We start from the raw sequence: 27,203 nt of genomic DNA on the forward strand, positions 1-27,203 counted from the left end.
CACTTTAAATACAGACATTTCACCTACAGCCCTTTCTAATGGGGGCAAGCACAGTATTCGGGGGCGACAGCTGCAAGGGGCTCAGTCTCTAAGCAGTGGAACTGGGGGAAGAAAAAATGCATTTTGTTCAACGCCTGCCAGGAAAAGTAGAGCCAATGGCTGGAGGGAAAGGTGAGCCCTGTGTGCCTCTTTGGGGGGTAAAGGGAACGTACCACGAGACTCTCCTCCCTCCAGGGCACGCTCAAGCTCCCAGACGGTTACTAAAAGGGCTTTCCAAGTTCGCAGCTGGTCCTCTAAATGAACGCTGAGCAAACATTTAAAGAATATCGGTTTGAGCCAAAGTATTAGCCTGCCCTTGGCAACTACACGTGGGGCAGGCCGGGCTCACACAACAACAGATGCCTGTGTCGCGCCCGGGTCTGTGCAGGCATCGTTCTCCGCAGCTTACGTGCATCAGCTCACTCAAAGGCATCGCGGCCCTGGGAAGTAGGTGCCCTTCACCTCCCCTTTCTGCAGGAGCCCGCCAAGGTCAGGCGGCCGGCGAGCGACGGGGGCTGACCCGACCTCGCGCCCTGCGCCCGCCTCGCCGGGGAAGGGGCCCCGGGAATCCGCGTCTGCGGCCGCCCGTGCACGGCGGTGGGCAGGGGGCGCGGAGGGGCAAGGTAGCCCGGAGCATCCCTCCGCGCGCGGAAGCGCAGTCCCCGGCCGGAACGTTCTGGAACTCCCCTGCGCAACGGCGGGCGGGGAGAGCCCAGGCCCGGCCGCGACCCCGCCCGGAGCAGCGGCGGCCGCCTTCCAGGGTCCCCCCGCGCGGGGAAGCCGCGGGCGAGGGGCGCGCGCACGGACCAGACCGCACCGTTCGGCGCACGCGCACACGCACACGCACACGCACACGAGGGCGCCCGCTAGCCCGCCGCCCGGGAGGAGACGGAAGGCGTGGAAAGTTCCAGCTGGTTCGAGAACCGTAGGTAGCTGGAACGGCGGCGGCGGCAGGGTCGGAGGCGGAGTGCGGCCCGCGCTGGCCCCCTCCCGGCCGAGCCCGCGGCGCCGCCGCCGCCCCGCCCGCGCCCGCGCCCGCGCCCGCGCCCGCGCGGCGGCTGCGGGGCCAGGGGTGCCCCCCGCGGAGGGGGAAGCGGACTGCCGAGGGGGCGCGGCGCGGCCGCCTTAAGGAGGGGGCGGGGCGCGGCGCGAGGGGGCGGGGCGCGCAGGGGGGCGTGGCCGGGCGTCTGCGCAGCTGCCAGAGCCTTAAAGCCCGGGCTCGCTCGGCCGGAGCGTGCTTTCGCCGCCCGGGAGCCTTCCGGCCCAGCAGCGCGTCAGGCCCCCCGCGGTCCCCGCCCCTCCTGCGTCCCGGGAGCCGGCTCGGTCCGGAGCCGCGCGCCGAGCCTCCGGGCATGCCCCGCTACGAGCTGGCTTTGATCCTGAAAGCCATGCAGCGGGTAAGTGACCTTCCCCCCACACACAGCCCGCCTTCCCGCGCGGCCGCCGCCGCCCCCGCCCCCGCCCCCGCCCTCAGCCGCTAGGCCGTCGCCCCCCGCTCTCCCCGCGCGGCCGGGCGGGGGGCGGCCGGGGCCGCGGGCGGGCGGCGGGCGGCGGGCGGCGGGCGTCCGCGCTGAGGGGGGCGCGCGTGGGCCGGCCGGCGCGCGAGGCCGCGTGCGCGCGGGAGGCGGGGGTGTGCCCGCGCGGGAGCGCGGCCGCGGGAGGGTGTGCCTCGCACGCGGCCGGCCGGCGGGGCGGGCGGGGGGCGGGGCGGCCGCGGGAGCCCCTGAAGGTCCGCGGGAGGACACGCGCGAGCGCCCGGCCCCGCTCCCGCCGTCGCGAAGCTGCCTCGTCGCCGGCCCCGCCGCCGCCGCCGCCACCGCCACCGCCGCCGCCGCCGCCGCTCCGCCCGCTCCGCCTCCACTCTAGCGCCCGCCGGCCGCCCCGGAGCCGTCCGCGCTCAATAAAACGTGTTCTCCACAGCGTGTTTGTGCAGTTTTCTGGACCACGGGCGCTTATAACCGACCTCACGTTTTTTTTTTTTTTTTTGAAAAAAAAAAAAAAAAAGAAAAAGAAAAAAAAAAAAAAAAGAATCTTTGACTTCTCTTTTTCTGACTAGAGCGAAAATCCTGCTCCGGGTGCCCTTAGCCCAGTTTCATTCATCCAAGTTGTGGCCTTTTTTTGCGCCTTCCGGAAGAAACTTTGGCTCCCCCTGCTTTTTGATTGATCTTGAGGTAGGGGACTTCAGGTTTTGGAGGGATGCTAAGCGAACCTGCGAGCCCGTTCGTTGCAAGTGATGGTGAGGCCGAGGACAGGGCCCCGCGGCCCGGAGGCGGCTCTTCGTCCTCTGTTCTGGGTCAGGTACTCCACAAGCCTTCGCCGAAATCCCCATCCTTCCCGTGAATTCGGTAACGTAGAGTGTGGTCTGTGCTCCACCCCCACCCCCTCTATTCCCCCGCTCCCCCTCCCCACTCCCGTATAATAAAAAATAATAATAATAAAAACTCTCTCACGTCTCAACTTGGGAAGCAGAGCGTCCTCCAGCGCCAGAATCACGCACGCTTAGGGTCAATACCTATTCACTGAAGTTTGGTTGAACTTAAATTTAAGCCTTGGGATCACGGTCCGACCTTACAGAAAAACCGGTGATCACGGAGCTTGAGGCAACTGTTCTGTAGTCTCCGCACATTACAGAGTGGGAAAGGACACCAGTGCCTCTTGATCAGGGCTAGAGAGGCTGTGCCATTGTGTCCCGAGCTTGTGCTCCCAGAATCTGGGAGAAGAGAAGATTGTATTGTTTAGCCTCCGGAGGATTCCCCCTTTCTGGCTCTAAGCCCTCCACGCTAAGATATTATTGCGTAGGGAGAGTAGGGAACAAGGAAAAACCAGAAGCACATTATTAAAAAGGAAGCGTTTTTAATTATGTAGGAACTGGTTAAGCCCTCCCTTTAACCTGTGGCTTTTAGGCGATACCATAGAGCCTGGGAAACGTGGTTATTGAAATTTATTTTACCTTGTTTTGGGGACCAGACAGACTAGTAGTAGTAGAGTATAGGCGTGATAGTTGTTCCTTGCATAAACCTTTGAAATGAAAACTCCGCACTCTTTGTTTTTAGCATAACTGCCAAATACATAGGTTAGTTAACTGGCTTCAAGCAGATTAGTTTAACTGTACTTGCATTACCGTGTTACTTGTACTCCTTCGTATCCTGTTTTTGTTTGTTTGTTTGTTTTTTTTTTTTTGTATGCTCCTGTATGTGGTGCAAACATTTTTTATTCTAGTTCAGGTAAGACACGTAGCGTAGTTTGGTGAGGATAATTTGATAACTTGCCTTGAAATCCCGGGGGGGGGGGGGGGGGAATGTGGTGCAAGTCCATTAACAGATAATGAAGGTGAACTCTTCCCTGGAGGAGGTGGCCTCCGTGGGTACAGATAGGACATTGTAACAATGGTGAAGTTGTGTTACAGAGTTCTTGACCTGAATAAAGTCAGATTAAACAACTGCAGAAATTTCTCTTTTTTTTTTTTCTGTTAATAAAATAGTTTTGGAGTAGGTTGTAAATGTATAACAGACTTCAAGTTTTGGACAATTTTGCTTTCAACTTAGGAAAATTAGATTCTTAAGATAAGATCCATACTTGGGGGGGAATGAATGAAGAAGGTGTATGTGATGCAAAATGCCACTTGTGGGCTCCTAGACCTTTGGCAGGCCTGGGGAACCCTAGTTCTAGTCTCTGGCAGTTTGTTTCGGCTGCAGGAGGCCTGTAGTGACCCCTCAATTCCTAGTGGCATGTTTTTCATATTTTTAGATCCTGAGATGTATCCCCCTTCAGTGTGATGGCTTAACTCCAGCTTAGCCCCCAACCAATCATTAAGGGGTCTTGGAATTGAGGAAGTAGGCTTACGTTGACAACTAAACAACAGACTTGAAGTTGAGACTGATGTAGCTTAGTTTTTCCAGCATTTTTTGTTTGGAGCATTCCTGGTCTCTTTGGAGTGTGTTATTATTCCCCCTCCCCCAATTTTATTTCCTTTGACCCTTAGCTGGGGTCCTTAAAAATGAGCATATAAGAATTTTTAAGCTGAAAATGCAGAAACTGTTGAAGCTTTCAGCAGGTTTTGTATGGGATACCCCCTGTGTTGTAGCACAGTCACCTGTGGGGGTTCCCGTTGAAAGATTTAAGGGTGTAGTATACAGAATGAATCCTTGAACTGTACAATTTTGTGTTGATCCATCACTTAGAATTTCCAGTGCTGTGTTTTTCTCAGTTGCAACTGGGAGTTAAAGGAGTCTGCTTTTGTCACACTTGCAAGTTTATGCATTTATGAATGTAGTTACCAGTCTTCCCAAGAAGAAATTTATTTACAGGTGCCATTTAGCCGGAATTTTGCCTTAATGTATTGTGTTTTAAAAAATGCTTTATTTTTGTTTTTTCCCAACATTTAATTTAATATGAAAAGTAGGTAAAAGTGTGGCTAAATTCAGAAATTGGACATGGTAAATAAACGATATTGTGAAACCAGGCCTTCGAAGGTGATAACTACAGCCAGTTAAAAGGGTTGTTGCTTAGTCCAGTCTTTGATCATATTTGTAGAAGGGTCTCTAGGATAAAAAGGTTTTATTTGTGTTACACCTGTATCAGATAGCATGGGAGGAGTTTTCTAACAACTGAAAAAGACACAAACTTTCTGTGAGATGGAGAGTTCTTTTGTTCACCTCCACCTTGGCCTCTTGCAGTGGAAACATTCAAGTAGAGAGAGGAAGGGTCCTGCATTGGTGGGTAAGGTCTGACGCTGATTTTTGAGGACCCTTCTCTGGAGAGTCTGAGAAAGTGGCTGATGTGCTTTCATTTCACCTTGAAATTAGATTTTAAACATTGGTATTTAATTTCAGTTAGGCAGGAGACAGAATTGCCAATTCATGAATGATAAAGCCACATACTGTGTAGAGAAGCCCAGGAAAAGCTGTGTAAACTGTGTAAAATTTTTACTTTTAGGATGGGTTCAGGAAGAGGAATTTTGAGGTGAAAAAAAAGTTATACAGAACATTTATATTCTGTAGTTACTTAGTTTAGGAACTTTTTAAGATTAGGAACATTTTAATTATCATGTCTTAGTATGTTTGCCCAGAGTTAGCATATTTTAGAGTTGTGAAAGCCTTGGGCAAAAATGTTTTCCTGAATTTTCTCATTGGTACTCAGGAATTTTTACATGAGGAGTTAAAGATTAATGGTTAAAGTAATAACTAGCTTAATTACTAAATAAACTCAAGTGTATATGATAAAGTACCATTTATATATCTTATGTATACATCCATAATAGGAATAAAAGAACAGATGGCTACTTTGGAAATCTTGAGTTTTTCATTAAAACAGTTTACCAGTTATTTTATGTTTACTACTCTTCATTTTAAATTTTGTTGAAAAGCATATTCTGTTTTAAATTTTAAAATCACTCATTGAAATAGTTCTTTATAGGTATAGTTTTATGTTGTAATCTGAGTTTAATTTATAACCTAAGTTTAGAAATAAAAGTGTAGTGAGATTCCAGTTCTTGAAATGTAGAAATGTTTTCAGACTGTATGGTGAGGAGTCTTGTCTTTACTCAAGCCTTTTTGATTGGAAAAAGCTGGCAGTTTTGTATTCTAGAATTGTATCCAGGGTAGGATCTTCTGAAAGTAATACCTACAAAATGTTTACAGTTTAGATACCTTTTGGAGACATAGATGAACTCAAGTATTGGACTAGCCAGACCTAGGTCCATTGCAGCTTGGCTTGTTGGCAACATTTGATAATGAGGAAACAGTGACATTTCTGCGCTCAGGTGGTAGCCAACAAAAGTCCAAAAGGAAACCTCTTTGTTCTAGCTGTCAGATGGCTAAGTTAGTCCTTTTCTTCTCATGGGCCCTCCTTGAATGACTTAGCTTGTATCTTTAATAATCACCCTTTGTGTTTTGTCTGCTTGAAGCCAGACAACTTAAAATAGTTATCCAGTAATGAAAGACTTGAGCCTTGTGGGCAATGTTATACTCTCATTTGGTATTACAGTTTTTTTGGGTTACAGCTCATTGCCGCAGCAAGTGATTGAAGAAGGAGTCCTGTTCCTGCCCCTGAGCTACAGCTAAGGTACAAGGAGTGGCTTGGGGGTAAGGAGTCCTTCCTCACCAAACATGGTTTGTATTTATTAAGACTGCTTGTCAGAAGTTGACATTCTGCACTGATTTTTTTTCCCCTTTAATTGTTATTCATGACCCCTACGTTGATTACTGATGTTTATAGGTTTTATAAAATTTAGGAATTTATATGCAGACTGTTACTGAATCTTCTCATCTTTAGATTACAGTCACTTTAAAGAAAACTAAGAGTTTGAAAGCAGTGAGGGACAAACGCTAAGGTAATCATTTTCATCCAGTACCTTTGCTGTATTTGTAGTACAAGTGTATTTTTTTCCCGTTCAAGGTAATACCTCTTTTTAGTGGAAGGCAATATTCTTAACCAATGGGGATTATTGTCAACACATGTAGTTATCTCTTAGCAGAATCAAATTTAAGCAATTAGTCAAATTTAAGGAAATCATTCAAACTAATGAACATCTGGTAAGTTATTAATATATTTAAAGGAAAAACTGCCTTCAGAAGTTTGGAAAAGGACAGTTAATCCAGTTCTCTTACCGTTGTTCGATGTTACAGCAGGAGTTGACAAATGGTGGCTCACAGGCCAATTTAAACCTGCCACCTGTATTTTATGGCTTGTGAGCTAAGAAGGGATTTTACATTTTTAAGTAGTTGGAGAGAAAAATCAAAAGGATAATTTATGATGTGAAAATTCTAGGAAATTCAAGTTTCAGAGTCCATAAATGTAGGTGTATTGGAACATAACCCTGTTCATTTGTTTATATTTGTTCTCTTGTCCTTTGCAGAAGAAATTTGCTGACCCTTGATTTAGAATATGCAGACACATAATTTCATAGTTTCAGTATTTCTCTTAGTGTCTTATGGTGCTGTTTTCTGACATTTCTGCTTTGATTCTTTCCTTCCTTGTATTATTATACCTTTCACCATCATATGGATGATTTGCCTTTTTTTTTTTTTTTTTTTTTGTAAGCTAAGAACTCTTAGCTTTTGTACTCTTCTGTGTGCTGGTTATAGCCTCCTGGATATCCCCTTGGCACTGCAAACTCAGTATGGTTCAAACTTGAGTTGCCTGCCCTAAAACTTGATTCTGTTTATGGCTTTTCTGTCTTCTATCATTTGTGGCTGAACAAAATTCAACTCTTTATATTCCTGTACTCCCAATCCCATGTCGTCTTTTCTGCTCTAGTTGAACCACTAATATTTCTAGTTTGATTCTTGCAGTTTCTTCGCTGGTCTCTCTAACGCACTGCTGAGGGGAGGATAGTTAATGCCTGTAGTCAGTATGCTTCCTAGAGTGCAAAACTAGTTGTTCTTGAGATACTTAAAGACAAGTTAAGACAATTGAGATTCATTTTTAGCAAGGAAGTAATACAAAATTGTATAGTGACGGCTTTCTGATTGCTTTATTACCTTTCTGTAATAGTTGATCGTGTCAACATTGTTGCTAAATTCCAGCACACCTACTGTTTTCACAAAGACATTCCGAGTGAAGTCTGGCATCTTAGGCCACCTTTGATAGGACCCCAACTTTTTTTTAACTTCATCTCTCAATTTCTTTCATTCTCCTTTCCATGTACCCAGTAAACAAACTTGTTGCAGATCCCCATAAATAAATACCATTGCCTTTCATTTTCTTGGTGCCTGTGTCATACTGCTTTTCTTGGAATGCCCTCCTCTCATGTTACCCATGGTCTACATGAAAATTTGCCTCAAGTCTATCTCAGTATGCTAAAAAAAAGTGTTGAGCACCTACACTGTTAGGAGTAGAATATAATTTTTCCTTTGGATTTGCATGGTGTTTTCCTATGTCTTATCACATGGATCACTTTTGTATTGTAGTTAATTGGTGAATGTTCATCTCCTTTGCTAGATTACAAATTCTTGAGGGCTAAGCCTGTTTCATTTCTGAACTCTGCTCTGCATTGCACTTGTCCATGTTCACTTAGCTAATTTATGAGGGTTCCTACTCTCTAAAACAGTTATGGGTGATAAATACGCTGACCTCTTGTGTTAGTAAGTTGTTTCCAAGCCGGTGCACTTGGCTTGTACTGGGTGAGGTGTATGCTTACTAGAAGTTGTATTGGTTTCCTGTATTGGTTTACTATTTCATGGCAAGTAATCTTGATTTTATAATAATAATAATGTATCATGTACACTGATGAAATGAGTGCAAATCTTTTTTTCCCTGAAAACCAAGTTGGATTCTTTGGAAAGACTTGATAAAGGTGAGTTACTACAATAATGGTTGTAGCATTAGACATGGCTGCAATATCTACCAAGTTTGGGAGGAAGAGGAACATTAGTCATGAAGGATTCTGTATGTAGATGCTTTATAAGGATTTCATAAAGCTTTCCTCTTGTAATGAAACAAAATGGAAATTGTAGATGATGCATTTATAGGTGTGGTTTAGATCAAGCAGAAGAAACTTCAATCAGCAAGGAGCTCCTCCTCATCGATTCCATTCTCCAAAGTGCTTTCACCCCCTATTAAAATTGGCAAATGAATGTACATTTATGTGTTAAACTTAAATAAAATGTTTAAGGTACGTATTTTGATTTCCTACTTTAGCTTTAATCCATTTTTTACCTATTATTTTTGGATTTGATTGTTTAGGTTATGAAAGCTTCTGCTTTAGTAAGTGCTCTGATTTTTGTTTTCTAAATAAATAGAAGAACATAAGATCCTCAATGAAGATACTGGTTGTGTTATGTCGGAATAAACAAAACTGGCACTGGGAAACTAGAAAGAGCTAGAGACAGATCGACCTGCTTTTGGTTCCTGGCTCCTGCCTCCTAGGGATCTTAACCTTTTTGGATCTTCATTTCCTCGCTGTAAAATGGGAGTGATCCTTAAGTTGGAGAGTCTGAAGATAAAGTGGTAACATGACCTTGGATGCAATAGGTGTTCAGTGTGACACGAAAGTAGTTTTGTGTTATCAGGCAAGTTATTGAACTTTTATTGCCTAGTTTTCCATTATTACCGCTTTAATGATGAAGAGACTCCAAAAGGTAATTTTTTTTTTTATATGTAAGTTTTATCAAAATCTGAGGGTTAGTCAAACCTGGAATGTAGTAGTTGCTCAATAAGTTTTTGAATTTGTGAACATGAGTCATAGTACATAATAGCTTGCATGCTAATTAAGCAAGGGCAAACTTTTGCATCTACGAGATGTAATATGTATATGAGGGTTCCCATGGACTCCACCAGCTTAGAATGATCTCTTTGTGATGTCTGTCATTTAGTGACAGCTGCTGGCCTTTGCCAGGCCCTGCACTGAGACTCCTCATCAAGAACTAAATTTGCATCTTTGTATTTATCTCTCTCATCCAACCTTAATATAACTAATACTTTAGTAGTTAGACTCAACGTGTGTTTTAGGTGAAAAGTTGGGAAGAGTGAAGAATGGGAAACTCTCAAGAGAATAATTACTTTAGGCTGTTAATAAGGTGATTTGAGGCAAGTGTAGGGGGAAACTTAGTATTTTAATTTTATTTAGTAAATGTTTGATTGCTAATAGGCAAATTGCTAAAGCTGTAAGGATGACCTCTTTTCAGAAGGAAAAACAGAGCAGAGAGATGGTAGCCTAATTGATTTCTGCCACTACATGGTATTTTCAGTTAGTATTCTACTTTCTATTTTTGATACAGCAGCGTATTATAAAACCACATATTTTAATTGGTGATTTGAATAATTTGTTCATTCTTATTGGTACAGATTTTATTTTTATAAAGGAATTAAAATAGTATTTTATACCACATGTTGCTGGAATGTATATATTTCATTAATTTTTTTTTAGTAATTGTTATGAGCCAGAAATACTTGTAGTCTAACAAGTCCAAGATACGACCTTCTATGAGAGAATGTGCTTTTTAAAAATATTTACTTAATTATCAGTCTTCTAAATCCATCTTTATTTCAGACTTAATTTGTGACTTTGTACCTGATTTTTTTATTTTACTCTGAAGTTGTGTAATGGGGATGCTATAAGGTATTGGGCACCTCTGGAAGCAGACTTGAGAAAAGTGTGTGTGTGTGTGTGTGTGTGTGTGTGAGAGAGAGAGAGAGAGAGAGTATATAAAGGAAGAAACAATCTGACCAAGAGGAATAGTAATGCTGGTAACTGAAGTCCTTTTCATTCTGTTTGGGAGATGGTGATATAAATTGTAAATGTATTCATGAGTTAATAAAAGCTATCTAACAAAGTTGCCTGAAGAATAGCCAGGATGTGTGCTGAATTCTTTTTTAACTACTATATTTTAAAACTAGGTAAGTATAAATGGTTGTCCTCAGTGGAGGTTATACTTTGTCATAGTTTGGAGTGTTTTAATTCATGACTGCAAAGGGGTGGGTGGGCTGATGGCGAGATGAAAGAGCCATTGGGTGGGGAGCATGTGTGTGCTGGTGGTGCTGGTGCTGACTAACCCAGTCTGTTGCCTGGGAGTGTGGGCCTGGTTTTACCCCCTCGTCCTTTTCTTTCCTACTGTTAGTAGCCAGAGATCCAGATTTTTCAGGAAATCCAATTTTTAAGATGTTGGCAACTCACTCAAAAGTATTTAAGCATATAGACCAAATGAAATCTGTTGGTCAGATACGCTACCACCTGATTTCTGACTTAGATAATTGGCTTTAGACATTTTTTAAAGATGTCCATGATAGCTTTTAGACCTTTTTTTAGCACTTCGGTTTCAGAAATTGCTGCTCACATGTTGATAAAACCCATTTTGTTAATTGGCCATTGGTTTACAATAGGACTGATAGTTAATGGCAAACACATTCCATTCTTAAAAGTAATAGTGGTTTTTAGTTTTGGACTGCTGGGTTATTTATGCATGTCCATGTAGGCTAAAGTGCATGTACAGACTTAAGAGAATAGCATGAGGACTGAAGTATGACTTACTGTAAACTGTCAGAAATTAGTATTCATAGTCCACTTTTTTTTTTTTAATGTCTGGGTGATGCTTATTTTAAGCATGCATTAGTGCAATTTGCTTTATACCCATAGTACTAGCCTCTTAAGAGTTTGAAATACTGTTCTGAGCAAGAGTACTTGTCTAGAAAATGAAATTTTTTGAAGTTCACATTAGCTTATATGACCCATGATCCTTGGAACAGATCCATGAAAAAATGTAGGTGCTCTTTAGTCAGAGTATAGAACAAGGGGGATGATACAATGTTTTTGTTTTTGATCAAGCTTCATGTTTCCATAGAGTGGAAACCCAGCTATTAATTACCATGACTTTTCTTTTTTGTCTTTCTCATTTCCCCATTCTCACTTCATATACATAACAGCAAATCACCAATTAAAAAAAAATGCATATATATATCTCAGGTTCAATTTGTTCTTTCCTACCTTTCAAGTCCAGGGTATAATTGATTTGTGTTGCTTCCCCCACCCTCTGCTCCCAATCATTTTAACTGTGATTGCAGCATTCTGATAAAGGGAATCCGTATCCACGTTTGGAACACTTAAGGAGTGGTGGTTATGAGTGAAAACTTAAAAAAGGAATTGCAAGTGAAAGTTTGGACTTAACAAAATCTTAAACCTCAACCTGGAGCCCTCAGTACTTGTAAACTGGCATTTGCTTGCTTCTTCTGCCCTACAGCCAAGAAATAAATGTTGGTATTGTTTGTTTGGACTTTAGTTTTATAACATTCTTGTTGACAACTACCCTTACCGTTAAAATGCTTGAATTTTGTCAAGTGAGGAAAGCTAAGTGCAGCTATCATAGCCAGATTGCTGTGGATGTAGTCCAGTATGGGAAATTTCTCACTTTTCACACAGTAAGGTCTCACTCAAGACCTTAGCAGCACTTGGATTTCAGGTACTGGGAAGGTCCTTGTGGGAACCCATGTGCAGTCTGCTTCAGTTAGGCAAATTATGAATATAAAACCTCATGCAGTTCTGGGTCTGATTCAGAGACCAGGTGAGTTTCTGTTGCTGAATGAAAGACTAAATTTGAGAGTAGGATCTGCCAGGTATCTGTTACATATAGAAAAGGTGTACTTAAGTGTTGTTTTAAAATTTGGTTGAAGCTCTTAAGTAAATATATGACCCACTGGTATGTTGTTTTGATTTTCATTCTTTTACTGGCATAGTATTTGCCTTCTGTTTTGTTAGCAATTATATGAGAAAGCAATTTTGTTTTGAAACCAGATTTCCATCAGGGATGGTCTTGAGTCTGTAGTAGCACTATACCACTCTCAGAAAAACCATTCCTGTTGTGTGGACTGAGGGCCAGGAGGTTTTGCAGATTCAGTTTAAGAAGGTTGAGGTGAAGAAAAACGTCTTTCTGACAAAAATATTTTTTTATTATTTTATCTGATTAGAATGAAATAATTGAAAGCTGCAACATCAGGATCTTCCAATCTTCTAACATTCACGGAAAACAGTTGTGATCCTGTTTTCTATGGAGTTTTAGACTATTTGTCCTATCTTTGAAATATTAGAGAAAAGTCTAGCTGCATTGGTAACCTGTAACCCCATACCTCAGTTTTATGTTTACTTTTTATGTTCAATTCAGGCCATAATTTCTGCCAGTTCTTCCAAATACAGATCAAGTTTTCCTGTTTGTGGTCTTATTTTTTGCTTCTTGGAAATCTTATATTCCCTAAACCTTGAGGAAAATTAGAAAGTTTAAAAGTTTTCCAACCACGTACATCTGCTTGAGGAAACATCTGACTTTCAGGATCTTCTATTTATGACTTGGCCTCCTGGGAGAATTAGAATCTGGTCTGCAAGAAGGCTGGTGTTTACATTTTCTGGCCCCAGTCACATGGAAAAACAAAAAACTTTTTGGCATCTGTTCTTCTAGGAATGATTTTTCCAGGAACATAAGACTGGAACCAAGTAGGATGAACACAGGAAACATGAAGGTGAACCACAAAGTTGACATGGTTGGATGTTCTACATTTAAACCTTGTTTTATACTACTTAATTCTTAGTAGTTTAAGCAGTGTGTGTGTGTGTGTGTGTATGTGTGTATGTATTTTCCCTTTGAATACTTAGTCATCTTAAGGGTTAGGTGGTGTGATCTCCATTTTACAAGTGGAAAAACTGAAGCAGAAAGGTGTCCAGGGTCCCACAGCTCAGTAAATGGCTGGGCCAGCATTCTAAGGGCAGTCTCAACCTGGAAACTCTGCTTTTCATCACTTTATCTGTAAAAAGAGTGTACAACATACTGGTAGTGTGGTTAAACTCCCTTTAGTTTAAAGGAAATATTTCACATCTATTTTGAGTGCCTACAGGGTACTAACATTATCATGTTCTATGGGAATATAGTGCTAAACTGTAAGACAAAGCTCCAGTTTTCCTGGAGCTTGCTTACATTCTAGTAAGGGAGACAAAACGAGCAAACGCTGAAGAAAGTGTGATGAGAGACAAATGTGGCAAATTTCATTTTTGTTAGAGTGCTCAGGTGAGGCAGAGACTTAAGTGAAGGACTTAAGTGAGGCCATTGCCATTAACCTGGGACAGAACAGCAGGAAAAAGTGCAGGGATCTTGGAGTCAGTGTTAGCTTGAGTTCAGTTCAGCAGGCTTTGGTTTGTTTTATAGGTCATCTTCAATTGAGCCTTTCCTGAAAGAATTGACAGTGGATAACAATTGTTTAATGCTTAATTTTTTTCCCATGGAGCTTTTTTATTTAGTAATATAGATGTTGCCTTGAGGTAACCTGTTTTCCCCCATTTTCTAGAAGTGAGAATTAAGATGCAGACTTGGGCACACGTAAAAGGAAATAGTTTAATGAATCTCCATACTGTGCCCATCACCCAGCTTCAACAACCAATCAACATTTACCAATCTTGCCTCATCTACACTCCACCTGCCTTCCCACCCCTGCCCTTCGTTTTTTCTTTTATAAAGTATTTTATATTTTCTTTAGAAAAGTTACAAGACCAGTTCAGTTAACCCCTGCATGCTTTTTCACCTAGATCATTGATTGTTAGAACTTACCATATTTGCTCTTTTTTTTTTTTTCAATCTGCATCATTTGAGAGACGCAAACATCTTGACATGCCATTTTTAGGAATAAGGGCAGTTTTCTTCACAACCACAACATAACCATTACTCAGTTCTGACATTGATACAGTGCTATTATAAAATATTCAATACATACATGTTCAGATTTATTCTGTTACTCCGTTAATATCCTTTAGCTTTTTAATACAGTATTCAGTCAAGGATCATGCATTTGTTTGTTTAGTCTCCTTGATCTAGAACAATTCTCAGGTCTTTGTCATTAACAACAGTAGCACTTTGAAGAGTCCAGGCCCAGTGGTCTGCAGAATCCCTCAATTGGATTTGTCTAGTTGATTTTCTCATGATTTGAGATAGGCTAAACATTGTTGACATTGTTATTAACTAGGGATGGCCGTGTATTGAATGATGAGAAAGCGTAACTGTTTGTCTCACTATTGATGTTAAGTAGTCATTTGGTTTAGGTGTTATCTACCAGATTGTTCCATTGTAAACATACCTTTTCTCTTTTTGTAATTGGTGATTTATAGAGTGACAAAGTTGAGACTGAGTGTTCTTTTCTTGTCTTCCACTGGCTTTAGCATCTGTTGATGATTCTGAATCTGTTATTGCTGGAGTGCTTTAAAGCAAAGTGCAGATAATAAAATTTTACCTGTGAATATTTGGTACATATCCAAAAGGTAAGGGCTTTAAAGAAAAACAAAACTCAACCACAGTGCCTTTATGATACCAGATGAATTCCTTAACATCCCCATGTTCAAATTCTGAATTGTCTCAAATGTTTCTCCCTAGTTGAGCTATTTGATCTGAATCCAGACAAGATCCACAGGCTGCATTTACTTGATGGCCCCTTGAGTCTTAAATGTAACTGATTCCCCACCCTTCCTTACTTTCTGAATTTGGTTTATCTTTTCCTAGTGTCTTATGTGTTTATCTAATCCGGATATTTTCTGTAAACTGGCGGGTAGAAATTTGATTAGTTTTCAGGTTTTGTTTTACAAGAGCACATAAGTATTCAGGGTGTAGCATCACATCAGGATGCACGTATGTCTGTCTTTTAGAGACGATTCATTCTTGGTGGGTGCAGATACTGTCAGTCTCATCCATCCATTTTAAAGTTCTCCATCAGCCTGTCACCTGAGGATTCTAGCATCCATTGTAGTCATTGCCTGGATTTGTGTAGTTACTTTCTCATGACTAGAGATAAGGTTCAACTTTGATGATTCATTAGGGACCACATAGGGTAGTTTTCTAATTGCGTTATTTCTTCTTTATCAATGAGATTTTTTTTTCTGACTTGTATTTTTTTCCTACATTTTTATGTGTATCTTGGGGAGTGTTGTAAAAGAATATATTTTTCATCTTCACAGAGGATATTTCTGGACTTTCTTAGTGATCAAGTCCTCAATTTAGAAAGGACAAAAATGTCCTCAATTTTCTCATTTATAAATTAGGGATTATTATTATGCTTATCTCTTGGGGTTTTGTGAAGATTGGATGAGCTGGTACATGTAGTGTAGAAATGGTGCCTGGTGTTGGTAAATGGTAGTTCTTAAAGTATCTTGCTCAGTATTGTGGAACATTTAATGCTTCAAGTGTAATGGGAGGTAGAGGTGGGATATATAGTCTTCATAAGCGGAGATCAGCAAGAGGGTTGGGCTTGTAGAGAAGAGTAGGCTGAAGGAAAATTCTCCTTCCCCACACTGACCTGCCTTTTGTATGGAAACAACCATAGTAGAAGAAGCACTTGGGAATCATTGCACACTATGAGGTGGATATTGATATTGCAGGGGTAGTATCTAGAGGACTTCTGCAGTGGAGTTAGTACAGTGAAATAAGTAGACCACTCTTATGATGAGTGGGTAGGATGAGATAGTGGCTCCAGATAACAATTTTTTACTACATCATGGCCCATTGAGATTTCTGTCTGAACAAAGGGCTTCTTGCCTTGTTTGATTTGCCTTGTCATTCCATACACTCTCCAAACTGTTTGTGATAGCTGATCTGATCTCTTTGGTAGGGGAGGAAGTGCTGTACTCCCTTTTGGCCTTTTACTCTGTCATCACTTACTGCTTAAAAACAAAAACAAAACCTACTCTTGAGGATTATGTAGGATATTGAAAGTTTAACACTTTTGGTTAGGTACTTTATCATTAACATTTTATTTAACAAACATTTGCCTACCTGTGGTGTGCCAGGCTGCTCTGGACACAGTTTACATCACTGAACAGCACAGACAAGAATCTCTGCCCTTATGGAGGTTACATTCTGGTGGTGAGGAAATAATAAACATAAATAAGTTCTTTGGTATCTTAGAAGGTATTGAGTGCTATGGAAAAAAAAATAAAGCAGAATGGAATGCCTGGCTGGATCATTTGGTGGACCATCTGACTCTTGATCTCGAGGGTCATGAGTTCAAGCCCCCTGTTGGGTGTAGAGATTACTTTTAAAATAAAGTAAATAAAAGTAAAGCAGGTTGAAGGACTGAGGTGGTTAGTGGAGTTACTTTTGAGTAAAGCTGTAAATGAGAGGAGAGCAAGTTGTGAAAATCTGGGAGTTGCTAAGTGTACCTTGCATAGGGAACAGCAAATGTCAAGGGCCAGAGGTATGTTTGGTGTGTCGTGAACTGTAAATAAAAGGATGACTGCTTGCTGTGTTAATTAATGCCCTGCAGTAGACCAAGGGCCAAAGCTTGGAGACAGGTTAAGGTAAGGGCAGTTGGTAAACTAGATCAGATGGGATGGTGATTTCAACCAGAGTTCTAGCAGTTGAAATGACAAATGGTCCGAGTATAGATACATGTTTTGAGATAGATCCAGCAGACTAATCGATTGATTGTGTGTGGCTTGAGAGAGACAATGAGCAAGTTGTCAGGAATGCCTTATAGTACTGATATGATGAGACCTGAGCAGTAGTGAGAGTGGAGTTGGCCTTTCCTTGAGATGGGCAAGACTGAGAGTGAGACAGGTTTAAGGAATATGAGCCAAGTTATTCACACTCCCAAGCAACGATAGGTGGTCACAAACACTTCATTCAAGCAGAACCGTGGTCCACAGATTTTACTATGAAAACTCTTTTATCTGTAGATTGCTGATTCTTTTAGCCTAATGTCTTGAGGATGGAGGAGTTAGCAAGTGAAGGAAGACTGGCTTGGGTAGATTCATGTGGCCCATGGTAACAAAGTCAGGTGTAGAAGGGATAGATTTTTTTATTCTCTGGTGAAAGAACAATTAACACTGCAGAGAATGAAGGCATAAGCCTTGGGTTTGGACTGTGAGAACCAGGATAAGCCCTGGTCTTACAAAACTGATTCATCAAGGCTTCTCTGCTGTTTGTTTACTTACTTAAGAAGCCTATGCCAGGGACCTCTTTTTGTTTTGAATCTTTAGTTTTTCCTTAATATATCCATTCACACATGATCATACATAAATACTTCAGTTGCATTTTATCCTGTGTGCTCTTGTAGTCTGTTTTGTAAAAGTTTGTTATATAAAAATCTCAAGTATTTTCTCTATAAGCACAGATTTTTAAACATGGATGATACAGGATTTTTTTAATTGTTATTATTTATATTTCTTTCTATTAGTAAAGACATGTTCTTGTCATTGAAGATAGTATTGCCTAGTGATTATAAGGGCAGAAACCATTTAGACCGATAGATGCAAGTGCAGATGCTGAAGTAAATATGAGTAACTGTCCTGGGGCAAGTTACATTACTTCCTTGGTTTCCTTTTCTCATCTGTAAAATGATCGTAGTAATTGTACTTATTCCATAATTACTCTAAGGAGTATCTTAATGCACACAGTGCTCCTATTATAGTATCTATAAGGTGTTAGGACTTAGGTCAGTAAGTGTCAGGCCTTTTTTTTTTTTTAATCTTTATATATAATTTATAACTCACTTATCTTTGACACCCAGTCTCCTATAAACAAACATAGACACTGCTGCTCTCTCTTCATATTTTCATTTCTCTCAAAAAGGTTATTGGAGTTTTTCCATGTACATGATCTAGTATAATCCACATAAAACTTGAAAACAGTGGTAGTTTGAAAGTTATCCTCATACTTAAAAGGTTTTCATTCTCTGAGACTTCTTTAAAAAAACAACACGAAACATTGTGAGCCAGACTTTGATATTGATAGAAACAGATTAAAATGAATGGGATGTGTGTATATGTGTGAAATGATAAATTTGGTAGTTCATTTTTCTTAGGTGAATAACATTTTATTTGAAGAAATGGTTTACTTACATGGGAAACCATTCTCCTAAACCCCATCTCTCCCCAGTACTTTGCTAAAAATAGAGCTGGTCTGGTTGGTAGAGAGATGCTGGAGGGGGGCTCAGATCCCTGCCTACCCTGCCTTGCCTCCCACCCTGGTGGTTTAAATGCCATTTAGTTCAATCAGGGTTTCATGCATTTCTTACATACTTTCAGAAATTTGAATAGCTGAGGTTGTAGGTACAATAGAAACATTTTGCAAGAAAGTTTTAAGAGCAAACTCCTTACATGTTTTAGGGACTGTTGTATCATGATTACATGTAGTGTTATCTTTAGCTCCACTTGTGATTTACAACTGACTGGAATTCATATGAGTTGTATTAGAAACCCTTGTTTCACTTTTATGTGCCACTGATAAACTACTACCATTATTGGTATATGTTCAATTTGCCAACATATAGAATAACACCCAGTGCTCATCCCATCAAATGCCCCCCTCAGTGCCCGTCACCCAGTCACCCCCACCCCCCACCCACCTCCCCTTCCACCACCCCTAGTTCATTTCCCAGAGTTAGGAGTTTCTCATGTCTCCCTTTCTGATATTTCCCACTCTATTTCTACATTTTTAAAGTAAGCCTGGATTGAGGATGGTCACATATATATGCACCATTAATCTACTCTGTTAGTGGCATTTGCTTTACTGAACCTTGAGTCAAGATGACGAAAGTGAAAATGCGTATGAAAAGTCTGTAAGTAGAATTTTGTCTATGTTTAGGGTTTTCTTTTTGGTATTTTACTTGAAGTGATGTAAATTAGGAGCTAATTGTTCATGAGATGGTTGAGAGTCTCCTTAAGATACTTGTGAGAGAACTGAATATTTAATATTTTATTTAGTTCTTTTATCTATATATAGTTTTTGTGAGAAACCTAACAAGTTTGGGATATAGTTGACAGTTTAATTTGAAAGGAGGTGATAATCATAACTTTTAATTCATACAAGTTGTAGAAGGTAAAGCAACATGTGCTAAGTACCTGGTCTATGCACTGGACAATTTTATGTGGCTCCAGCCCTTCAAAACTTGTCTGCTTTCTCGATGGTGCCACCCATACATGTAAGTTTTCAAAGGTGCCCATGTGTTCCATAATTCGTAGGTTACTAGCTGGTACAGTGAACATTTTTCATTGGATCAGAATATAAGCAAGACCTTGGAAGCCTACTATTGATAGTGCTGGGCTGGCCTGTTCAGATTGTCCTTTGAGTGTGTGGTTTTAAAAGTGACTCCAAGCTAAAAAGGTTGTTGTTGGGCCACTTTTGTATTGCTGTTTTCTGTCCTTTGTCAGTCCCCTTGCCTCATTGAAGTTGTTATGACTTGGGGCCCTGCTGGCTTTAGGAATTGTTTCTCTTGTTCCCTGGTGGGTTTTTATTGGTGACTCCCTTTCTAGAGTGACTCTATGTCCTTGAGTTTACAGATTGTCCCAGAGTAATTTCCTAGTTTGGAAGATAAATTATATGCTCATCCTAGATAATAGAAAAGAGATGTTGGATTTGGTTACTATAACTAATTATATTTTGATTTTAATACCTAAACGGGCATTCATAGGTAATATAATTTGGTGTTACCTATTTTCCTCTTTCTAGTTCAAACACAGCAAATACTTAGGTATACTTCTCTATTTGGATTACTTCTTCAGTTGTCATTTAATTCATTCTGGTACATGAGACAGTACCAAAATTTTATTCTAATTTTGTGCAAAACTGTCAACAAAACACTTTCTGAAAAGGAAGCCTGCCCTCTCTTGGGGTTGGGGGAGCTTCTGCTCTGTTTCACAGTAAATGCCTTTGTTTTGCAATTTGGAAAAATTTATTATACTGCCCATCACCACTAGGGGACCACTTTATACATTCCACAAAAAATACTCTTATTATAGAAATATTTGTTTTCTTAAAAAAATATACTACCAAGAAACCAACCCATATATTTATCATTCCTGTACCTGTTTTACTTGTCTCACATTTCTCACTTACAGGATTTTATCTGACCTGTGTAACAGCTTATCCTAGTAATACAGAAACATAAATTAAGAAGTTTCATTTTAGCTGATGAAAAAATTTTTTCAGGTATATTTGTTCTGAAATAAAGACATTCTGGTTAGTGTTCATTGTATTTTTGTAGAAATATTTACTTCTTTAAAGGAAAGAAAAAATGTGCAGAACTTATATTGTGTATTTTATTTGGAACCATTTTTAAGGAATGCATAATTTATCTAAAGGCTGTGACAATCTCTGTTCATGGCTAGAATGTGAAATTTAGCTGCGTTGTATTATAGTATTTTATATCTTTCTATAAACTAAATTGACCTATTTTTGGTTTTGTTTTTCCTTTTCCAGTCTTTACCAGGTGCTGGTCTCTGGATGGTTTTTGTTTAAATTGGAAAAATCTTAAACCTGCCCACAAATTGGTATGGTATCCAGTGAGATGGGGACTGTTGGCAGTGGCTTCTGAATGGTCTGAGGAAGCACAGGCAGACAGAATGGAGAAAGTCAGCCTTGAGCTAGTGTTTGGCCACTCCCTGCTACCTCTCCTGTGGGCATGTCTTTTCTCTGTAGCTGACCTGCTGTTCTAGAGAAGTTAGGGTTTAGACCAGTCTGAAGGTTCATTCATCAGGAAACAAAATATGGCTCAGAGATCTGGCTTGTATAGATCCAATTTGACAAGAAGAACAATGTTACTGATACTAGCAATGCTTGCTAGTGATTTAAGAAGGTGCTTGTTTTCTTTTTGAGCACTTGGTTCTCTGAACAAAGAAGCTGCTGGTAGGGGCTGTTGCTGCACAGATTCCTCGTCCTTCTCCCCCCCTCCCAACAAAAGCACCGAGTGTTTTGTTGGTCTCTTCTTGGGAGAAACATATTTTTGGTTAGCAGCTGCCATAAAGAAGAGTAACACCTGAAAGGGCTGTCTTGCCCGGTGAATTAGGCTTTTCTGTGGAAGTTGAAACAAGTGGCTTGGATGATGAATGGCAGGGAGAGAGCTACTTCAATGGCTGGATTTCATAACTGCCAACAGCTATTTTCTTTTTAATTAAGGACTTGCCCCCTTATACTGAAACATTAAAGATACCTTTTAGGTAATTGATGTATATTAGTTATCTGATTATATTTTATTAAAAATTTAGGGGATCCTTCTAGATAATGTCCAAGTGTTTCTTTAGAAAGTTTTAGGGGTGGGGATAGTGGTCACAGAAATATGACCAGCTTTGAAGATTTGGCAAGTAGGAAGTGATACAAATCCCAACTGTTCGTATATTTTATACTTTTGTGTGGGAGTTTTATTCATGTCACTCATTATAGACTCTTAGGAGGAAAGATAGTAATCAGTTTTCTTAGTATAATTATTATAGTGCAGTATGCTTTAAAAAAAAAAGGCATAAAGATGGGTTTAAGACATTTCTATCTAGGCAGCATTATGAGTTAGACCTAATAACCTAATTCAATAGAACGTTTATCTTTAGCCATTGTTTCCAGATCCTTTCCTGGCCAGTGAGAGGTGTATTTTTAAGTTTCTAATACAGGGCACTTGGGTGGCTCAGTGGTTGAATGTCTGCCTTTGGCTCAGGTCGTGATCCCAGGGTTCTGGGATTGAGTCCTGCATTGGGTTCCCTGTGAAGAGCCTGCCTCTAACTTGGCCTGTATTTCTGACACTCTCTCTGTGTTTCTCATGAATAAATAAAAATTTTTTAAAAAAGTTTTTAATACTGTGGTCTATTTTGAACAGTTTTGGAAAGCGGTGCCTTTAGTATCATTTATAGGACTTAAGTTTGGTACTGATTTTTAAAGGAAAATGCAGAGATTCATCAAAAAGTTATCTACTTTGTCAAATGTAGAAAAAAATTCACTTTGAGGTTGCTTTATCACAAAAGGACTCACATTAGAAGTTGATGTGTGGAAGGCATTAGGATGAATAACAAATGTTCTTCATTTTGATCTCAACTATAATTATAATTAACTTTGTAGAGTTAGAATTTGTCTGTTTTTTCAGGAGAAAACCCATCTGATCCATAAATTTGATTTTAGGTGGATTTAAATGTCTGTTTTGCAGAGTGATTTTTTTTTCCTTAATCCAGGACTGAAAAATATGTGATTGACTTAATTGAAGAGAACTTATTATCTAATGGTTGATAAATGTTTGTTTCATGAAGTTTGGAAGATATTTTTCGGTCTTTGAGAAATTCTTTTCTCCTCCTCCCTATTCTTGCTTTCTATACCCTTCAACAAGAAAGCAGTATTAAAAGGGAAAAATATTCAACAAAATCAAACCTTGTGCCCGTGTGCCTTTATTCGCTCAGAGATTCTCTTGGAATTATTGCTGGATGAAAGGAATGGAAAGAAATTTTTGAACATTTTTCAAAAATCTTGTGATGTCTTCTAGCTAGGAGAAACAATAAAATTTTAGGGTTTTATAAGTTGTGTGTTCCTAGTTTTGTGTGTGTGTGTGTGTGTGTGTGTGTGTGGAATGTTTTGTTTTCCTTTAGGGCAGGAGTCCTCTCACAATTTCTACACTACTGGGTGATAACTACCACATACACATTTGTAGTAGGAATTTAGGAGAATTTTATAATAATTTTGCATAGAGTAAGTAATACTTGATTTTGTGTTTGGGTGTAGATGGTAACATTTTCAGTCTGCCTGCCTGTTCCATCCAGGACCCTAACTGGCTATAAAGTTCATTATTCAGGATTCATAGCATTTGAAGATTCATTGTGGTGTCCTTATAAAAAATTAGTGTCCCTTCCACCTCTTCCCTTAAGGTGCTTTAGGATCTTGGTGTCTGTTCCAATCTGAGACGACAACAGTAAGATGAAAAAAGGGCAACGTCATGGTAGGCAGCTCTTAGTTGCTAGAGAAGTTAGGTCACTTAGTTATGAGATCAATGAATTTTTGTTCTTAGTTCAAAATGATAAATATTCTCATGACTTTACATATCAGATGTGCTAGTATAGATTGCTCTTTCCTGTGGAACTGAAGTATATTTTAAAAGTTTTTTTTTTTTCTTTTTATAAAGAATGTCTTATTGCGCCGTTTTGCTAGACTGAAAGTTTCCTCATCACTTGGTGAGACCCTCCTCTAATTCAATCTTTGTCTTTTGTCTTTGCTGCCTTGCAGGGTTGGTACAGTAGGCTTCACTAACTTAGCTGCAACTCAGAATTTCTCCTCCAGCACCTGAGTAAATGCTGATGGTCTTGTGGAGAGTGGATTAAGAGTACGAGCTAAGTTCTCAATCCCAATTAAGAAGCGGAGGAAAATTTAAACTGTCTCCTTCAAAGTTTATCACAACCACCACCATCAAGACAGCAAACCAAAGGACAAAGACTTTGACCTGCTGTGTTGCTCTGTGTAGTCCAGTTCACGTATGGTTTACAGACTTGGCTGGGGTTACTAATGAGTAAATAAAAAGTCGGACACTTCTGTCATTGGACACTTTTATTCACAAAGTTACCAAAATGAGGGCTGTACTGGAGACAGCAGACATTGCCATAGTGGCCCTGTATTTTATCCTGGTCATGTGCATTGGTTTTTTTGCCATGTGGAAATCTAATAGAAGCACCGTGAGTGGATACTTCCTGGCGGGGCGCTCTATGACCTGGGTAGCAATTGGTGCCTCTCTGTTTGTGAGCAATATTGGGAGTGAGCACTTCATTGGGCTGGCAGGATCTGGAGCTGCAAGTGGATTTGCAGTGGGCGCATGGGAATTCAATGCCTTACTGCTTTTGCAACTTCTGGGATGGGTTTTCATCCCGATTTACATCCGGTCAGGGGTATACACCATGCCTGAATACTTGTCCAAGCGATTTGGTGGCCATAGGATTCAGGTCTATTTTGCAGCCTTGTCTCTGATTCTCTATATCTTCACCAAGCTCTCAGTGGATCTGTATTCGGGTGCCCTCTTTATCCAGGAGTCTTTGGGTTGGAACCTCTATGTGTCTGTCATCCTGCTCATTGGCATGACTGCTTTGCTGACTGTCACCGGAGGCCTTGTTGCAGTGATCTACACAGACACTCTACAGGCTCTGCTTATGATCGTTGGGGCACTCACACTTATGATAATTAGCATGATGGAGATTGGCGGGTTTGAGGAAGTTAAGAGAAGGTACATGTTGGCCTCACCCAATGTTACTTCCATCTTGTTGACATACAACCTTTCCAACACAAATTCTTGTAATGTCCACCCTAAGAAAGATGCACTGAAAATGTTGCGGAATCCAACAGATGAAGATGTTCCTTGGCCTGGATTTGTTCTTGGGCAGACCCCAGCTTCAGTATGGTACTGGTGTGCTGACCAAGTCATCGTGCAGAGAGTCTTAGCAGCTAAAAACATTGCTCATGCCAAAGGCTCTACTCTTATGGCTGGCTTCTTGAAGCTGCTGCCAATGTTTATCATAGTTGTCCCAGGAATGATTTCCAGAATACTGTTTGCTGATGATATAGCTTGCATCAACCCAGAGCACTGCATGCAAGTATGTGGAAGCAGAGCTGGGTGCTCTAATATTGCTTACCCACGCCTGGTGATGAAGCTGGTTCCTGTGGGCCTCCGTGGCTTAATGATGGCGGTGATGATTGCAGCTCTGATGAGCGACTTGGACTCTATCTTTAACAGTGCCAGTACCATATTTACCCTTGACGTGTACAAACTCATCCGCCGGAGCGCGAGCTCCCGGGAACTAATGATTGTGGGGAGGATATTTGTGGCTTTTATGGTGGTGATCAGCATTGCATGGGTGCCAATCATCGTGGAGATGCAAGGAGGCCAGATGTACCTTTACATTCAGGAGGTAGCTGATTACCTGACACCCCCAGTTGCGGCCCTTTTCCTTCTGGCAATTTTCTGGAAGCGCTGTAATGAGCAAGGGGCTTTCTATGGTGGAATGGCTGGCTTTGTTCTTGGAGCAGTCCGTTTGACACTGGCCTTTGCATACCGTGCCCCAGAATGTGACCAACCTGATAACAGGCCAGGCTTCATCAAAGACATCCATTACATGTATGTGGCCACAGCATTGTTTTGGGTCACAGGACTCATTACAGTAATTGTTAGCCTTCTGACACCACCTCCCACAAAGGAACAGATTCGTACCACCACCTTTTGGTCTAAGAAGAGCCTGGTGGTGAAGGAAAGCTGCTCCCCGAAAGATGAACCCTACAAAATGCAAGAGAAGAGCATTCTGAGGTGCAGTGAGAACAGTGAGGCCACCAACCACATCATTCCCAATGGGAAGTCGGAAGATAGCATCAAGGGCCTTCAGCCAGAAGATGTTAATCTGTTGGTGACCTGCAGAGAAGAGGGCAATCCAGTGGCTTCGTTAGGGCATTCAGAGGCAGAAACACCAGTAGATGCTTATTCCAATGGGCAAGCAGCTCTTATGGGTGAGAAAGAGAGAAAGAAGGAAACAGAGGATGGAGGCCGGTACTGGAAGTTCATAGATTGGTTCTGTGGCTTTAAAAGTAAGAGCCTCAGCAAGAGGAGTCTCAGAGACCTGATGGAGGAGGAGGCTGTTTGTTTACAAATGTTGGAAGAGCCTCCACAAGTTAAACTAATACTAAATATCGGACTTTTTGCTGTGTGTTCACTTGGAATTTTCATGTTTGTTTATTTCTCCTTATGAACTTTTTAAGGATATGATGAGACACTAACTTAAGAAAATACTGGTCTTTGGAAAACAAAACAAAACTTATGTAACTGTTGCATCTCTCAGGCATTGTTTACGCTATAGGTTTTAGCCAAATTTTACTTAGCAGAAAAATCATCTATTTGCAAGACTTTATTTTCCCAGAGATGGACGAAAGTAAATTTTCAACCTAAATGAAGTAAAACTTGTTTAACAGACTGAATTGTGCAAATGTGGTTTAAAATTTTCCATACCAAAGTAAGGAGAGACCAATTATTCTCATAGAACATGTAGAGCAGAATATATGCTAAGATATTATGAATAAGGTATACTGTCTGCACTGCCAAATCTTGGTAGGCCTTCTTATCCTGAAGTAGAAGACTTGCTCATTTCAAAGTTTTTTCTCTGTCTCTGTAATCCCTCCTACCATTTAAAACTGAATTTGTAGACATTGTGTAATCAGTTGTGTAATGAAAATCTAATGTGCTTACGGGGTACTTGTGTCAGGACAAGTTAGTTCGTTTGCCAGGTTCATTTTGCTAGCATGAGCCTATGGATTCTGATTGCCAAAAGAAAGGAAGAAGAATGTTTTTTTTTCTGTAGCTATTCTTGTACCACCAATATATGGACTGTTGGTAAAAAGTTTGTTCTAGTTACTTTTTTTTCTTTTTTTTTTTCTAATTTTGACCGGAGTTTAAGTGAACGATACTCAAATGACCACCAAGTCTGTCTTGATAAAGTTATGTCATGATTGTATTGTCAGATGGTTAGGGGAGAAAATGAAGTAAACATTGCTGATGATCCCCAGATTAATTGACCAAGTTAAGGTTATTTATATAGTTTGGGAATTAGCAGTCCTCAAGCAGTGTTTGATGAGCTTATGCTAAACAGGTGACTACTCATACTCCACTAATTCTCTAGCTTTGTTCTTTGTTTTTGTCATTTGGTAGCATTTTTTATTAGCCACATGCTTTTCCAAGTGGATTCAGTTGGAAGATATGTCTAGAAATTTGAAGAAAATTGTCACTGCCTTTTGTGCTGGGTTGCCCTGCTTGATTAGATCATGCAATGTTGAAGTTAAGCTTTTGGAGGGAAAATTTAATTCTGAGATCATATCGTATCCTTGATGGTTTTTTTTTTTCCTGATTTACTTTTTTCTTTTTTTTGAAAGACTTGCCATCTGTACACAGCCTCTACATTCTTAAAAAGTTACGTTGACTTAGAGCATGAGGAGGTT

The 27,203-nt window shown here is 40.6% G+C and overlaps 1 protein-coding gene across 1 annotated transcript; it reads left to right on the forward strand.

The window, feature by feature from the left end:
* Window positions 1–1,297: 1,297 nt before the first annotated feature.
* SLC5A3 (solute carrier family 5 member 3) lies at window positions 1,298–26,184 on the forward strand. Its single transcript, NM_001195140.1, has 2 exons — window positions 1,298–1,436; window positions 23,469–26,184. The coding sequence occupies exon 2, from the start codon at window positions 23,807–23,809 to the stop codon at window positions 25,961–25,963; it is 2,157 nt and encodes a 718-aa protein (NP_001182069.1). The 5' UTR covers window positions 1,298–1,436; window positions 23,469–23,806; the 3' UTR covers window positions 25,964–26,184.
* Window positions 26,185–27,203: the final 1,019 nt, after the last annotated feature.

Source organism: Canis lupus, chromosome 31, assembly GCF_011100685.1.
Source record: "Canis lupus familiaris isolate Mischka breed German Shepherd chromosome 31, alternate assembly UU_Cfam_GSD_1.0, whole genome shotgun sequence".
NCBI lineage: Eukaryota > Metazoa > Chordata > Mammalia > Carnivora > Canidae > Canis > Canis lupus.

Bases quoted from the DNA above. Each gene is read 5' to 3' on its own strand.
- SLC5A3 (NM_001195140.1), top strand. From the start codon at position 23,807: ATGAGGGCTGTACTGGAGACAGCAGACATTGCCATAGTGGCCCTGTAT.